The 16,040-nt window shown below is 40.9% G+C and overlaps 1 protein-coding gene across 4 annotated transcripts in view; it reads right to left on the reverse strand.

Annotated features, from left to right (window-relative positions):
- Positions 1-16,040, reverse strand: part of PDE7B (phosphodiesterase 7B) — a 181,760-nt gene that overhangs the window by 29,302 nt on the left and 136,418 nt on the right. For all 4 annotated transcript variants that reach the window (XM_079970681.1, XM_079970682.1, XM_079970679.1 and 1 more), the window contains one exon: positions 1,779-1,862. In XM_079970681.1, coding sequence (XP_079826807.1) covers positions 1,779-1,862 — 84 coding nt within the window. The remainder of the gene's footprint in view (positions 1-1,778; positions 1,863-16,040) is intronic.

Raw genomic sequence — 16,040 nt, forward strand, 5'->3', positions numbered from 1 at the left:
CAAGAATACTAACTGTACTTGTATAGTTGTTGGTCAAAGGAAATCTGCATCCTAGTGTTAATATTTTTAGATATGAAAGTGACTTTCACTGGACAATCTTGTGTAATTTGTCCTAATGAACAATAAGAGATGTAGGTCTCATTATCAATCACTTATAGGTGTTAATAATGAAGTATATTAATATGGTTCATAGTCCCTTTCTTGGGCTGTAGTTCTAGGGCTTAGTAACAAATTCCCCATTAGGAACATAACAGGTTATTGGTTTGTGAGGTTTTTAGTTCTTGCTTTTATTATGTATTTGGTGTTTTTAACTTGCATTTGTATGTTGTGAACCGCCTTGAGATCTCTGGAAGAAGGGTGGTATAAGCAAGCAAGCAAGCAAGCAAGCAAACAAATAAGGAAAAGCAACCCCCCCCCCAGTTCTCTGGGATTCACTCGCCCCCCCTGCCACTGTACCACATGGAATTCCCTCTTGTTCTTAATTAAGGCAATCAAGAAATATGTGCTGTATCAGTCATTGACAGATTGCATCCTAAGATAATGAAAGCCAATTTTAATCACCACACATGAGTCACTGAAAAGATTTGGTTCAGTGATTCACTGAGCAACTTAGTCAATCGGAGGATTAAATTATTGCTGCCTTACCAGGAGAATCTGTTTGGAAATCCAAGCTGGGCTAAGCTCCAGTAAAATGGGGGGAAAGGATGCAATAATCATCTGATAACAGAAGCGCTATAAATAAATGTGAAATTTACCCTTCATACTACACAGATAACCTGTTCTTATACAGATGGCCATGTTTAATTACATACACACATCAGAACTCTCACTTTGAGAGAATTGAGGGGTTTACAGAATTGCGACATGGTTTGTACACTGAAATGTGCTACAGATTCATTAATAAATGCAGGTTAAAGGCACAGTTCAGATGTAGGAAAGCATTTTAAGTTATGTTCAATAGGATTTTAGAGTGCTTAACTGTGGCTTGATTGTGGCTCATACCACAAGCAGAAATTCCACCAAGTGAAAGGAATATTGAGCTAAAACCATAAATCTTCATGAGTTGCAAAATTCAGGATTACATATTCTAGAAAACTCCCAGGCCTCAAAGAAAACAAGCCCCACCTGAAATCCCAAGTGGAAATAGCACACCTGATCCCACACATTATGCAGGTACAGGATTCTTCATCACATAACAGCACTTTGCTTGTATGTCTAGCTTCCTATTTGACACATAGGAAGATGGAGGGGAAACTCCCTAGGATACTTTCTAAGGGTTCATCCACCACATCTGCTTGTCCTGTGCCTAGAAAGCATGGGTCCAAGCAGTCTCCCCCTTGCCCCACTCTTTTCTCAGGGAAAACCCACTCTTTAGCTCTAAACTGGAGGAAATGGCAACCCACAGAAAACCTGGTTGCCATTTGCTCTGACTGAGTGCTAGAGAGCAGTTTTCCCTGGGGGGAAGCTGTGGGACAAAAGGAAATGTGGTTAAATAGATTTTCCATATGTGCCTCTGATTTTATTTCTTCAACAGCAGGCAAGGTAGTGTGTACTGGCTTGTTCTCGTATCTGTCCATGAATTCTAGCCTCTGGGAACATCCAGAACCGAGTAAGCAGTTTTCACCTGATCCCGCAGCTAAGGTAAAATAATTTATGAATGTGAAATTTAATTTATGACTTTGATCATAATTATTAGACTTGTGGTATAACAAGTTAAATAGTGCATTTAAAAAAGCCCCTCTGCCCACAAATCCACTTTCCGATAAGTGATCACTTACTGTTGAGAAGGCGGAAGTCTATGAATGGGTAGGAACCACGTCGCTCAGAGAGAACCCCTGTCTGACCTCTCAGCCGTGCATCTCCTGCAAAACATGATTATTCAGCCAAGATTAGAGACACATTTTCTTCCAAGAGAATGTTGAGATACCTTATTAAGCCACGAGATTAATGGTAGCAAAGGAAAATGTCTACGAAGCCAAGTTTGATTTGATATAGTAAACTGGGTTTACTATACCTGGGGGGAGGGGTGGTCTTTTCTCAGCTTAGCGTCTGTATTTCCTTGTGGTTAGCCATCCAGTTAAAAGTGAAAAAAGTCAAAGTAATGAAGTCTACAGCCATCTGTGCACATTTGATGTTCCTATGCTGTTCCTACTGCTCGTGGAATCTGCACTGATCTTTTTTTGGAGAGTGAGAGGAGGAAGCGGCCAGTGAACTATAATATGGCTGCATACACCTTATACGCTTAAAACACAGGTCATTCCTTTTCTCAGTTTGGACTGAAGTTGGTTTGGGGGGAAACTCATCAGATTGGTATTTTGTATGGATAGATACAGAATAGCTATGTATTCTGTGTTACATTGTGTGTACACAGCTTCTCAGAATAGCAGAGGGAGCACTGGATGCAGAGTAAACAAGAATGTGTACACAGCCTAAGACACACACATCCTTTATGCTAACGGGTTTTTCAGCACACTCACAAGAAACAAGTCTTTTGCAAGTTTCATGTAAGTTAATGGAAATTGGGCAATAGCTAATTGACAGTACAGTGACAGAGTCCAAGGAATGTGAGTCATTTCCTTCTTATGGAGTAATTCAAGACTTCCATATCCCTGGAAATCCATATTTGTATCTGGTTAGCAAAACAAGCACATACTGGAAACAATTATAGTAGTCCTCGCCTATAGGTCTTGCTCATTGATTACTTCATCAAAAATAGTGAACATATCAATTGATTTCATGTATCTCTAGGCTGATTTGAAATGTCTAATCTTTATTTAATTAAAAATACATGGGGTGAAATAGTGTAAAATTATCATTGAAGATCTGCAAGCAAGAGCGGGTTACAGACGCTTCAGGTTACAGACACTTCACGTTACAGACTCCGCTAACCCAGAAATAGTATCTCGGGTTAAGAACTTTGCTTCAGGATGAGAACAGAAATTGTGCTCCGGCGGCGTGGCAGCAGCAAGAGGCCCCATTAGCTAAAGTGTCTCAGGTTAGGAACAGTTTCAGGTTAAGAACGGACCTCCGGAATGAATTAAATACGTAACCAGAGGTACCACTGTATTTGTGGCATTTCTAATACAAGGATCTTTCCTGGGAAATTAACATGCATTTTAAATACCAATATTTCTTTATTTAATTTTTTTAAATCCCATTCTTCTCCCAAAAAGGCTCCCAAGGTGACTTACAGATTATTATTAAAAACAAAAAAAAAAGCCAGAGGATTACCATTTAAAAGACATGGCACAAAAGGAAAAGAGGGGAGGAGGAAGAAGGAAAAGGCAAACTTAGGCACCAATCTTTAAAGTTACATTTCTTATAAAGACTGGCTCATAATATGTTTAAAGGCATTTCTCAAAACATGAGCTTAAAAAGAAAAAATATTACTCTGAAATTAGTACTTTCTGGTTCCAATCTGACTAGTGTTTTGCATGATAAGTTGTTCCATTAGTACATTTCCCCAAGTGTATCAGTTGCTGGTTCAGGAACAACAGACATAAATCAAATGGACATCCAAGCAGAACCAAATTAAGACATTTAGAAGCCCTAAGCACTGAAAAGATTATTGTGCCCTCCACATGTAATTCAAAATAAAAGCAATACTAAACCGTAAAATAAAATTTTAAAATAAAAAGAAATAAAACAGGACACAGATTTATTGCAACACATGACAGGACTTGATTTCCTCACATTATTTTGACCTAAATTACTAGGCAGGAGTAAGTAGTAAAAAGAAAACAGAAAAATGGGGGAAAGAGTGTGGAGTGGATGGTTAGGAAGTCTAAGTTCTGACGTTCACAGCCTGGTGCAACAAGTCACATGTAAACAACTTTTAAAGTGTTAATGCATTTGGATCTGGTCCACTGTTTCTTGCTCCTTCTCCTTGGGGCAGGTTACCATGAAGTACCTCCATCAGAATCTTGGGTACTTACTGCAAGACTTTGGAAAACGTTTCTTTCTCAAGTCTAGGAGTTAACAGCAAGGAGACTAATGCATGCATGAGGGCAGAAACAGGGTGAACAGGTGCATGTGTGCCAGCCCTGCCCCCTCCACATCACCCCCAACCTTCCCACACACAAAAAGGTGTTCACATGCTGAAATTAAACCCTTTCACATAGATGGTGCATCTGCTATTGGGGAATTCATTTTTCATCACTTTGATAATTACATTTATCACTGGCATATTTGATTACCCGCCCACTCTTCCTGATATGTAGTTGAAGTAGTGTCATAGGAGTGTATTGGCTAGTGCCGAGGACATCACTGACAAAAAGCAGCGCCTCCCATGCTCGAGAAAACAGATTATCTTAATCTGCAGACACTGTTGTCTTCTTCAGAGGCTCAGCTGAGGAATACTAGTTTCTCCTGTTGTTTTTATTTTTTTAGTTTATAAGAGCTCACTCTACTTTCTTCATTTCTGGAATGCATAACTTCCATGTTTACAAAAACAAAACAAAACCCTAACAACCTGGCAAAAGAGCGATCTGCCCACATCATGCTGTGAATTTCTGTGTCCCTGTTGTGTGACCCCAGTGACCACAGGCTGTGTGTATATAGAAAAGTGCTGAGTGTAAATCACATGCTGAGTACTTGCAAAAGTTACAGGCCAGGTAAAGATTGTTTACCATAGGAGACATTTCCAATAGCAACTCCATGGCTACTGTAACGTATGTTCTACCCTTAAGATTTCGGAGGTTTGATAGTAGCATCATTAATTGCAGGAATTGGCACATGCATTTTAGGCTTTCTTGCATGCATTCCACCTTCCTGCCTAATTTCTTCAAAACCAAAGCAGAATGGGTGTTACATTTTTCTTTTAACTTCATCTTCTCTTAAAAAGAAAGGATTCTGTAGAAAAGAAACAGAAAACTATAATCTTGAAAAGCTAGAGTTGCTCCAGCCTCTTTGCACCACGAAGAAAAATAATCATAGCAAACAGAAATGGAAAAAGGGCTGCCTCTTTTCTGCTTGTTGAAGCTGAAGTCAAAAGATACCACTCAGGAATGTTCAGTGTTACAAACAGCTACTTGTCTGTCAGAGCCAATGGCTGGGGCAGCTGCTGGTTCTCCCAAAGGAGACGTTCCTCAGATTAATCTGTTGCCCACTTCGCTTCTTACTTTGTCTGTGTTTAACAAAGGTCTGTGTTAGGTAACACTTTTTGTTTTTAATATGGCTTATTATGTAACTGTCAGCGAGTGTGGGTGCTCTGATGACAGCTTACTGTTAATGGAACATCAGTTTAAGTGACCAAAAACAAGCAGCTGGCTATAGCTAAAGAATCAAGGTCAATGTGGGATGTAGAGAAGAAAGCAAGACAAGACTGGGACATGGCTGGTACCAGCACCAGTTAAGAGCAGGGCTGTAGACCAAAAAACATATTGAGCTGGATAGTCGACATATATTCAATGCTGAGGAGCATGGGGCTGCTCCAAACATCTGCAATTCATGGGTGTGCAATACCACACTTGTTACAGAAAACAGACTGAAATGGTTATCCTATAAAACTCTGTGAGTGTGCAAAGAAACACTGAGAACTAAGGTTGCAATCATAACCCCACTTACCTGAGAGTAAGCCCCATTAAATTCAACAGGACTTAATTCGGAGCAGACATGGCTAGGATTATGCTGTAAGGAACAACTGACGTGATCTATCATGATATTTGTGGAAGAGCAACCTGTTTCCCCTCCCCCATGTTTTTAATGAGATTCACAAACCCAACCCCAGACAGGCCCATTTAGCCTTCTAAAACCTCCGGAAAGGTAAAAGTCCAGGCTTCCTCCCTTGCAGTGCCCTTAGCATAACTTCAAGAGCACATTAAGAACATAAGAGCCCAATCCGGATGAGTCCAAATGCCCATCTAGTGCCGCATCCTGTTGGGTATATTGCATTTGGAAAAAACAATTCACTTTAGTTTTTGAAAAACAGTTTTTGAAAAACAAACCTTGCAGGTATCAAGATCAATTGCATTGCTGTGCAGATTCAAAAGCTAACGAGCATAACTCAACTGTCCTTGAATGCCATTGCTGTATTTTACCACATTGCAGACCACAAGGGTTATCACATTCTACAGCTTATTCCCTGAACCAATGATTAGCAGAATAAAAAAATGAAAAATGCCAGATAATATATGGAATTTAGCTTCTGAGTTAGAAGAATTTAAATTACCCTATACAGGGTGTTGTTGTTGTTTTTAAAGTGCACAGTGCATGCAGTCTGATATAACTAAACTCACTTAGCAACATATAATGCATTGTGTTACTATGGCAACCCGATAGCCAGGGCCTTCATTAATATTTCTAACAAGTTTCATTACGATAATGTGTTTTATTAATTATGTAAATACTAGTTGATGAGTGTTCGGTTGCCTTTGTAAAATTCCTTTCACCAGAGGAGCAGCGTTCACATGTACATATTGATGCAGAGAACTGAACTGGGAATTAACCTTTTTCATTAAAGCATGCTCACCACTGCCAATTTTATTTTGACGGAAAAGAAGCTGTAGGGTCCCAGGATTCTGGATCTGACCTTCCACCAATTTCCTAGCAACTCCCCCTCCCTTTGCTCCTACTTGTGTTCAAAGGTCTGTAGTAAACACTATGCATAGGAAGCTCCCCCATCTATGACATGTCTCGGATTCATGACTTGCCATCAATTGGAGGATGCCAATTGTTTTCAGCTTACTAAGTCCTAGAAGTAGAAACAGCAACTCGTGGATTTCCAATGAAGCTGAATGTTGGAAGATTCAAGACAGATAAAAGTAAGCACTTCTTCATGCAGAGCCCAGCTATACTATGAAACTCATTTGCTTAGGTGGCAGCGATGGCACCAACCTGGATGGCTTTAAAAGAGGATTGGACCAATTCACGGAGGAGAGGGCTATTGATGGCTACTAGCCATGAGACCTATGTTCTGTCTCCACAACTGGAGGCAGCAATGCTTCTGAATGCCAGTTGCTGTAAACAGCAGGAGGGGAGAAGGCTCTTGTGCTCAAATCCTGCTTGCTGGTTTCCCCCATGCATCTGGTCAGCCACTGTGAGAAAAGGATGCTGGACCAAACAGGCCATTGGCCTGATCCAGCAAGCTCTTCTTATGTTCTTAACAACAACACAATCTAGCACACCAGGCAGAAAAGGTTATTGCTCATATCTCTATGTGCTCCGTTAGTTCTCTGTTGTGGTGGTGGTGGGAAATTTATTTGCATACACAGTAGCTTTCAAAAATCCGATCCTTTATGTGCTTTTGCTTGCAAGGAGTTGCTCTTATTAAAAAGGCATTCCCTTCAACAATCTGGAGTGATACAGCCCCAATTTGCCACTTCATTATTCGGCTGCATATGTAGACTAGACTAATTTTCACTAGTTTGTTTGCAAAGCCTAGCTCATTGTTTCTTTAAGCACTTCAGTGTTGTGGTAGGCACCACTCGGTAATTAGTGTGTGCTACTGTAATAACTTATTTGCAAACACAATATAGCAGAATCAAACCATTAACTTTCACAATTTTAAACAACTGTGCCCTTTCCAATTGCCTGAAATATCTGTGACTATTTCTTGCAAATGATGAACAAATTTCCAATTAAGAACAGACTTGCAGATCATTTATAGCTCTCAGCAAATGCATGTCCTTTGTCTGTGCTCATGGATTTAATGAGTCACACTGCATGCATTTTGTTTTATGATTGTGCAATTGATGTAATATGTACATAGTAATTTGTGAATTCTATTGAAGATACAATTGGACCTTCTTTCTTTTTCAATTATTTTAAAGCACAGCCTGGCCAAAATCACACATGAGCTTCAGCTGGGATCAGTGCTTTACTTATAGAAAAAATGGTGCCAGTACTATGTACCCTTGAGTACACCCCCCAAAAGCACTGGTTGGGATTCTCTTTCCAATGCATTTCATGGGCTTTCTTCACTTTAACTGTAAGCAGCTCCCATCCAACTAGTGTAGAATAAAAGAGCCTTCTACTTCCCAAGACTGTGGTGTATACAGCTCTATAGCTAAATCCAGATGCATGGGGGCTTATTTCCCTAGCATTCCCCCCCTCATTCCTCCCTACCCCCCTTCTTTGCATGAGATGCCAACTAATGCATCCCAATGCCAAGTAGCTGCTGTAACATCTGGCTCATGGGCAGCTTCTCCTGCCAGATGTGTTACAATAACCATTGAAACCGATCCTGCTGGAAATTTAGCCAGGCTGTCTTTGATTGTCTTTATTCTGACAAATGCCACCTGCTTTGGGGGATGTTCTTTGTTTTAAAAGGCTTGTGCTGTGCTCTTGAACATCTCCAATATTCTAGATTGGACGCCCTATTTGTATCACAGGCATTTCTGGTTTTGTTTTGGGAAAACTCAAATGACATGCTCAAATTGGCAAATTTTGAATATTTAGGTTGCAAGTCTTGGATTTCTGGCAGGAATCTAAACATTTAGGCAATGGGGAAAGGAAGACAAACATGTCTTCAGAAAATCCAGTAGCAGCATGAGAGCCATTTTGCCTCTAGTGACAAGGAATTAAAATGTAAGCAATGAACAGGCTCTTCTTAGTATTGTGTGGAAGTTTTCATTTATTAATATGCCAAGCTGTATCACAGTTCCCCAAAACACACCTATAGAGAGGTTTCTTTAAATGTGCAATTTTATTTCAATTTAACAAATTATAAACTGTACAATTCATTTGCTAAAATGTTCTTACTAGTGAATAGCTGTATGCAGATAGCACAACTTCCTGTATAGTTCTCAAAAGTTTTTCTCTGTGACCATGAAGGCTAAATAATAATAATACGTATAATATGTTTAGGATTCTGTATTTCACATACTTTGCTTGCATCCTAAGATGTGGACGGAAGGAAATTCACAGAAGAAAAGTTTCCCACACCTCCTCTACCTCCTGAAAAATCTCTCCGAAGGTTGTAGTCCAGGCCTTTAAATTACAAATATCTGTATTAATCAAATAATTGTTTTTAAGAATTCATTTAGAAGGGTCCTAGCTGTGCCCTTCAATTCCCCAAACTCTTCTTCAAGTCATATTTGAAAACATAAAGAGCAGGACGTTTCAGGAACTGGGTTGTGTGATGCAGGCTCAGTTTTCCCCTTCCCCAAACCTTTCTGAATTTCCAAACAGAGTAATCCCAGGGGGACAAGTCTTTTGACCAACTTTGGCCAAAAACATCACAAAGAAAGTGGCCCCTAAATTGAAATATCCTCATCCTATTCATACAAAGGAAAATGCCCCCCTCCCTTCTGCTGCCCTCACTGTCAATGTTTCCTAAGATATAGGTTAAAGCTGAAAAATCAGTGAGGATATTTATTTTGGCAGGAAAGTCCTATAATCGTGCCTCTGTATTTTGTTTCTTTCTAGGCAGCAAATCTTTATATAGAGAGAAGAGGGGGAGTTTGGATGTTCATGCAAAACAGATGGTTAATCTAAAACCTCTAGATGAAAACATTTTACAGATCTTGAAGTAATATACCAATAGTGGCTCCCATACTAGTTCTGTCAAATCACAACCTTGAGTCTTTGGGAACAAAGGCATATGACTGTGTAATACTGAATGAAATTGTAGAAATATATGGTTTCTCATTGTATATATTTTAGCATGTGTAAACTTGTAGGAAATACTGCACAGAGCTCTTTCCTCCCAGGCACATAAACTCATTTTGTAGCTCAGTGTGATAGTGTACAGGCTTCTCTGAAATGCAACTTTTGCATCTTAGAAGGAGGTAAATAAGAAAGGCTTACTTATTCATTCATTCATTTACCCTGCCATAAATCAATGTGAATACAGGGGGTCAAAATTTTCTGAATTTTTATTTATCTTATTTATATAATCCCTCCTTGATCAGGAGAAAGAGAGAGAACATGCTGCAAGCCAAGTAGTGCCTTCACTTCATGTGCCTTGGAGCGCTATTTAAGGTATAAGTGTTATAAATACACATTTATAAAATAAAAAGGGTATGAAGTTGACTGTCCTCCCCCTTCCTCCCTGCAGCAGCCCACCAAAGTGGTCACATGGCAGAATGCTGAGAAATTTCAATCATTTGGTCCCAAGAGTAGAAAGAATATAGCAAGAAATGTTCATGATCTTCCTGCTTTTTGCCATGTATCAAAAATTCAATTCAATTTCAATTAAACTTTTTATTGCACTAGCCATAGGCCATGGCATCATTCAGAAGGAGAACAACAACAATAACCATAAAAATCATTGGGCACCACAAATACAATAAAACCATGGTCACAGCTACTAAAATTATTTGTTGCATTAAACAGAATAGAATAGCAGAAGATTCTCAGGTAAGATGTGCCAAATTAAGTATCCGAATCCCCTTTGTAGTTGACCACTATTTTATCTAGTTCTTTCCTCCTGATCTTCTTAGCTGCCAGTGCATAGAGTGCTACTTTATAAGTAACAAAGTCATCAGTGTCACTCAGCTGCCATTTCACCCTTTCCACCCTATTCAAATGTGTTCCATTCGTAAATAGGGATTTTATAAATTGGTCTTTTGGGTCTATATATAACGGGCACTGCAATAAATAATGGCACAGGTCCTTGACGCAGGGTTGTCCACACAGAGTCTCTCTTCGTAATGTACTTTGCTGTACCATCCATCCAACACCGCCGAGGGCATCGATTGGAATCTTAGTTCTGTAAAAGCGATTCTTAGTATGGCAAGTGCGAGCTTTGTCAGGTATCTGGCTTGGGCATGCTACGTCTTGATAAGTGGGAACCATGGTGAGCTCTTGGTAGAAGCAATCATGGTTAGATCCCTTTCTGCATTGGACCTAAAGAGACAGTCTCTTAAGTGCCTCTTATCCATCTTCATGGTCACCTGAAGTTCTTGTAATTGATATTGGGACAAGAGGCGTTGGATGCCAGCCTTCCAGCATTTGGTCTTTTCCCGTTCTATGTGAGACATAGTGGGGAATCTCTCCTCCGAAAGAGATTTAAGTCTTTTCACATAATTTAGGCACAGGCAATCAGTTCTAGCCTGTATTGTTCTCACATCAGCTTCAGCACGAAGAGGAGCAGCTGGGGTCCCGTTGGGGAGTGAAAGCATTTTCCCGAGGAATTTGTTCTGCACTATTTCTAAGGCTTTGTTAGCATTTGGGTCCATGCCCCATATCGCTACTCCATGGAGCATCTGGGAAACCACTTTACTGGCAAAGATTTTCAACACAGGTTCTAATAGGTTCTTACCCGCATTAAAATAGAATTTCATTAGTGCCCCACAAGCTTTCTGCACTTTGAGTTTCGTAGCCTCAATTCCATGATAGTGTCTCAGTGAAAAGAACTCCCAGATATCTGAAGGAGCGTATTTGCTCCAGATTCTGCTGATCCATTTTCCATTTGAATCTGGGACTACGCTTCCCAAAGACCATAATTTTGGTCTTGGAGTAATTCACGAAGAGGTCTTCCTGCTTGCAGTACATAATGTATCAAAAATATGTACATGGCATGGAGAAAGTGGATAAAGAAAAGTTTTTCTCCCTCTCTCATAACGCTAGAACTCATTGACATCCAAAGAAGTTGAATACTGGAGGAGTCAGAAAGAAAGACAAAAGTACTTAAACTATGGAATTTACTACCACAGGAGCCAATGATGGCCACTAACTTGGATGGCTTTAAAAACAGAAACTGTATGTTTCTGAATACAAGTTTCTGGAACCAGAGGAGGGGAGAGTGCTCTTGTGCTCATGGGTTTCCTACAGAAATCTGGTTGGCCACTGTGAGAAGAGGCTGCTGGACTAGTAGGTTTGTTGGCCTGTTCTACCTGGCTATTCTTATGTTAAAAGCCTCTTTTGAAGGTTGGGGAACAGTGAATGTTGTCAGATGTCACATAGAGGGCTGATGGATACCAGTGAATCCCTGAAAATTTGGTGCAAACAGCTTATTTGGTAGTCTGAGTGCACCACACTTCCATGAACGGTTAACACCATCTCTTAGATGTTACCCTGAGTCCATTGAAAGAAGGATGGGCTAGAAACCTAACAGATAAATGCACAACCAGCACTAGAGTAGGCCTACCAAACGTAGAACCCTAGAACATTCACAAAATGCCAGCCATTTACTTTCTGCCTGCAAAATTCTTGATAGAACATCAGCTTGGCCAGGTTCTTATTAAATCTAGGAAGCTGCAGTACATAGATGGTGGACTACAAATAATATTGAGCTGCTTATTTCACAAGGCTGTACTTGGCTGCCATTTCCCTCCAGGGCAGGGATGGGGAACCTGTGGCCCTCTAGACATTACTTCTATAATCCCAGACAGTTGTGATGGGGCTGATGGGAGTGGGAGCCCAACAACATTTGCAGAGGCCACTGGTTCCCCACCCTTCCTTCATAAGGCAGAAGCTTCTCTTTAAGTTGAGCTCCGGCTTCTTCAGACGCATGCTCTGCACTAACTTGCTCTTAATCAAGCAGCTGATCTGATCAGCAGGTAGCTGGAATCAAGCTTTAAAAAAATGATTTGCAGAAATGCAGAGCAGACATGTCACAACATGCCAGAACATGTTCAGAGGCCCAGCTTCTTTCCTTTTTAATCAGGCAAGTAATTTCCGTAATCTTCTTTTATTTTTGTTTCATTCACTGGAGCATCAACAGGTGCAATTTGTGAAAGTTAGGGAACTCCGGTGTGTGTGTGTGTGTGTGTGTGTGTGTGCGCGCGCGCGAACATTGCATGCATTTTTAGTGGAAAATGTTCCACACAAAACCCTCTGAATGAAAATTATTCAACTTTGCTGTCAGCAGTTAATTCCAAGTGAAGGGAGTAGTGATGGTAAAGCCCAATGGATAATGCTTCTCTGGCACAACCAACACACAATAGTGCTTGTATGCGTGTGCTCTATTGCCTACACTCACACACATTTCTTGCTATCTTCTACATATTACAGTTCATATTCGTACTACAGACAGACACAAATACTTGTTAATTTTGTTCACAAAGATTTACTGGAACTTCATTGTTCAACCTGAAGTTGATCTAAGTCTTTTTCAAAATCATTTTACTACACATCTATATTTTAAAAGCTGCGTTATTTGGAGCACACACTAATACAAGCTGCCTGAATTTGTTTAAATCCAACCAGCTGGAAACTCTAGACTATCAAAACATCAGGCTTGGCAACCAGTGAAGTTATGTAAGCAGAGGTGACATATGCCAACAGGGTCTCACTCCTGTTAGGAACTGTGCTGCAGTATTCTGCACTAAATACAGTTTTCAGGTCATGTGCAAGAGAAACCCTGCATAGGGTTGAACTCAACAGTGCCTGAAGTACTATGGTCAAGTTTTCTCCCTCCAGGAATGATCAAAGCTGTTGTACCAGGTGCTGCTGGTAAAAGACACTTCTAGCCACTGTGGTTATATGGGCCTTCAGTGACAAAGCTGGACCCAGAAGCACCTCCAGAGCACATACCTGTTCCTTCAAGGGGAATGGAAGCTCCACCCATCTAATTTCTCATACCCAAAAACCACTCGCCCACAGTAACTCCATCATACTAGGGTTCAGTCTCAGCTTATTTTCTCTCATCCTTTTCCACCAGGCACCTGTGTAACCTCTCCTGATTCAGATGTCATGGAGAAATAGAGCCAAGTGTTATCAGTGTACTGATGGCACCTTGTTCCCACACTCCTTATGACTGCTCCCAGTGGCTTCATATAGGCATTAAATAGCACTGAGGATAAAGGTACCCCACAATATAATTGCTAGGGGACTGAAAAGCACCCTCCCAATGCTATTCTCTGGACTGGAAATACTGTAATAGGGCTGCCCATGAGGTGAACTGAAACAGGTTCCTTGGGTGGCAGAATCCTGTGGGACAGCCCACCGACTGCACAATGGTGGCCCCCAGTGAGTTCTCACCAGAACCTGCAGCTGCATGAGCCCAGTAGGTGAAGCTTTGGCAAGGGAGGAGGCGGGAAACACACCTTCCTGTTTTGCTTCAGGTGGCCACCCCTGCACTGTAGCACACTGCCCCCATTCCATTCCATGGAGCTGGTCCAGTATGGTATCAGAAGCAGGAGCAGGGTCACACTCCCCTCGTCCCATCCATCAGGATTACCACAGCCATGCCTGAACTCAGATTGAACATATAAAGGCTGAATATTGCAAAAAAACAGCAAGATTAAAAATATTTCTAACTTTCCAAATATTCATCTACAGAACTCCCCTTCCTTATGAGGAACCGTTGAGGGAGCTAGGTATGTTTAGCCAGGAAAAGAGGAGAATGAGATGAGATATGGTAGTTATATTCAAATATCTAAAGGGCCTTCACATGGAGGGTGGAGCAAGCTTGTTTTCTCTTGCTCTGGAAGCTAGGACCCGAACCAGTAGCTTCAAGCTACAAGAAAGGAGATTCCAACTAAACATCAGGAAGAACTTTGATAGTAAGAGCTATTTGACAGTGGAATGGACTCACACGAGATGTGGTGGGCTCTCCTTGGAGGTTTTTAAGCAGCTGTTGGATGGGCATCGGTCATGTATTTTATTTTATTTATTGAATTAAATACCGCCCTATACCCACAGGTGTATGATTTAGTTTGCAGCGGGTTGGACTAGATGACCCTTGGGATCTCTTCCAACTCTACAATTCTAACGGCCTTGATGAAGATAGGACAGAAATGCTTAATCCACTGTCTAGACTTCTCAAGTATCTACACTGTTTTCACTGCTTCTCTCTACCTCACTCCACAAATGTAGCTACTTGATAGATCCATACTTCACTGAGCACTAATAAGACCAGCCTTATCAGAATAGCTCCTGCATGTTTATTAATGCCATTCTTTTACCTTTTAAATCACTAGGATCAAAAAGACACCTAAACCAGTGGTATTATTGGCTACTCACTGGCCTACCATGACACAAATTTAAATAATAATTGTGCATACTAACTTTTGCTGCATACATAAAATATACTTTCCCCGAGACTGGAAATTACGGTTTAGCCCTTACAGAGCTATATTTCCTAGAACCCTCAACAAACTATGGTCCCCAGATTTCTTTAGGGAGCTCATGTGCTTTAAATATAAGGTGTGAATAGATGCACATTTTAGTTTCTGAGCATATTAAGATAGTGAGCAGCTGTGGTCTCACGTGGCACTGTGCTTTCCAGTATCTCCAGCAACTCTGCAAGTAGAGCTTTTACATACACACACACACACACACACACACACAGGCTAGAGAGCTGGGCCTCAGCATAGACCAGCTGCTCCCTTAACAACACCCCTGACCCCAACCAAATAATTGCTGTCCTCAATTTGTCTCCCTTCTTGCAGATAATGTGCCCAAAAGAAATTACAACACACCTTCACTCCAGGCTTCGAGAATTGCTTTCCAATGGAGTCTCTGCTTCAAAAAGAAGAAAATTCCACAAGGAAAATACGTTCTCAAGCAAGCACTGAATTCTATTACGTTTCCCCAATTGGTGCAAATTTACTTTGATACTGACAGCTGAAATTGCCATCCTGGGGGGGTCACACATATAATCACTAAAGCGAACCAGGTGTTTGGGAAGGGCAGCTGGTTCTACAGATACTGTATTGCTTGTTTTTAAAGGGCCAGTGCACAGGAAAGACCCTGAGAGCCTAAGAAACAAAACTAACTTCTTCAGTAGCTGGGCCAAAGCAATAGCACACGATGCCAGGAAGAGTTAGAATAATTTGTTCAGCCTACAGGAAACTGTGTCGGCGTCTGCAGCAGCACCAACACAAGCTTTCCACACTTTTTTATTGTGATGTTTTTAACAAGCCACACAGCAGACAATAGTAGATGAGGGCACTAAAAAGAAGCTGAGCAGTCCATGATTGCTACAAGAGCAAATTAGGAGCAAAGGAAGCTGACTCATACTGAAAACAGACCACTGGTCTATCTAGCTCAACATGGTCTGCTGCGCTAACCATCAAGTGGCAGTGTCTCTCCAGGGTTTCAGATAGGGCCATTCCCAGGCCTACTACCACTGAGCTATGGTAATTCTCCAACTGTTATCCCACATTACATTTCTTTCCTGTCATTTCTCTATAGAGTCCAGAATAGCATAT

Source organism: Podarcis cretensis (genome assembly GCF_951804945.1).
Source record: "Podarcis cretensis genome assembly, chromosome: 3".
Classification (NCBI taxonomy): Eukaryota; Metazoa; Chordata; class Lepidosauria; order Squamata; family Lacertidae; genus Podarcis; species Podarcis cretensis.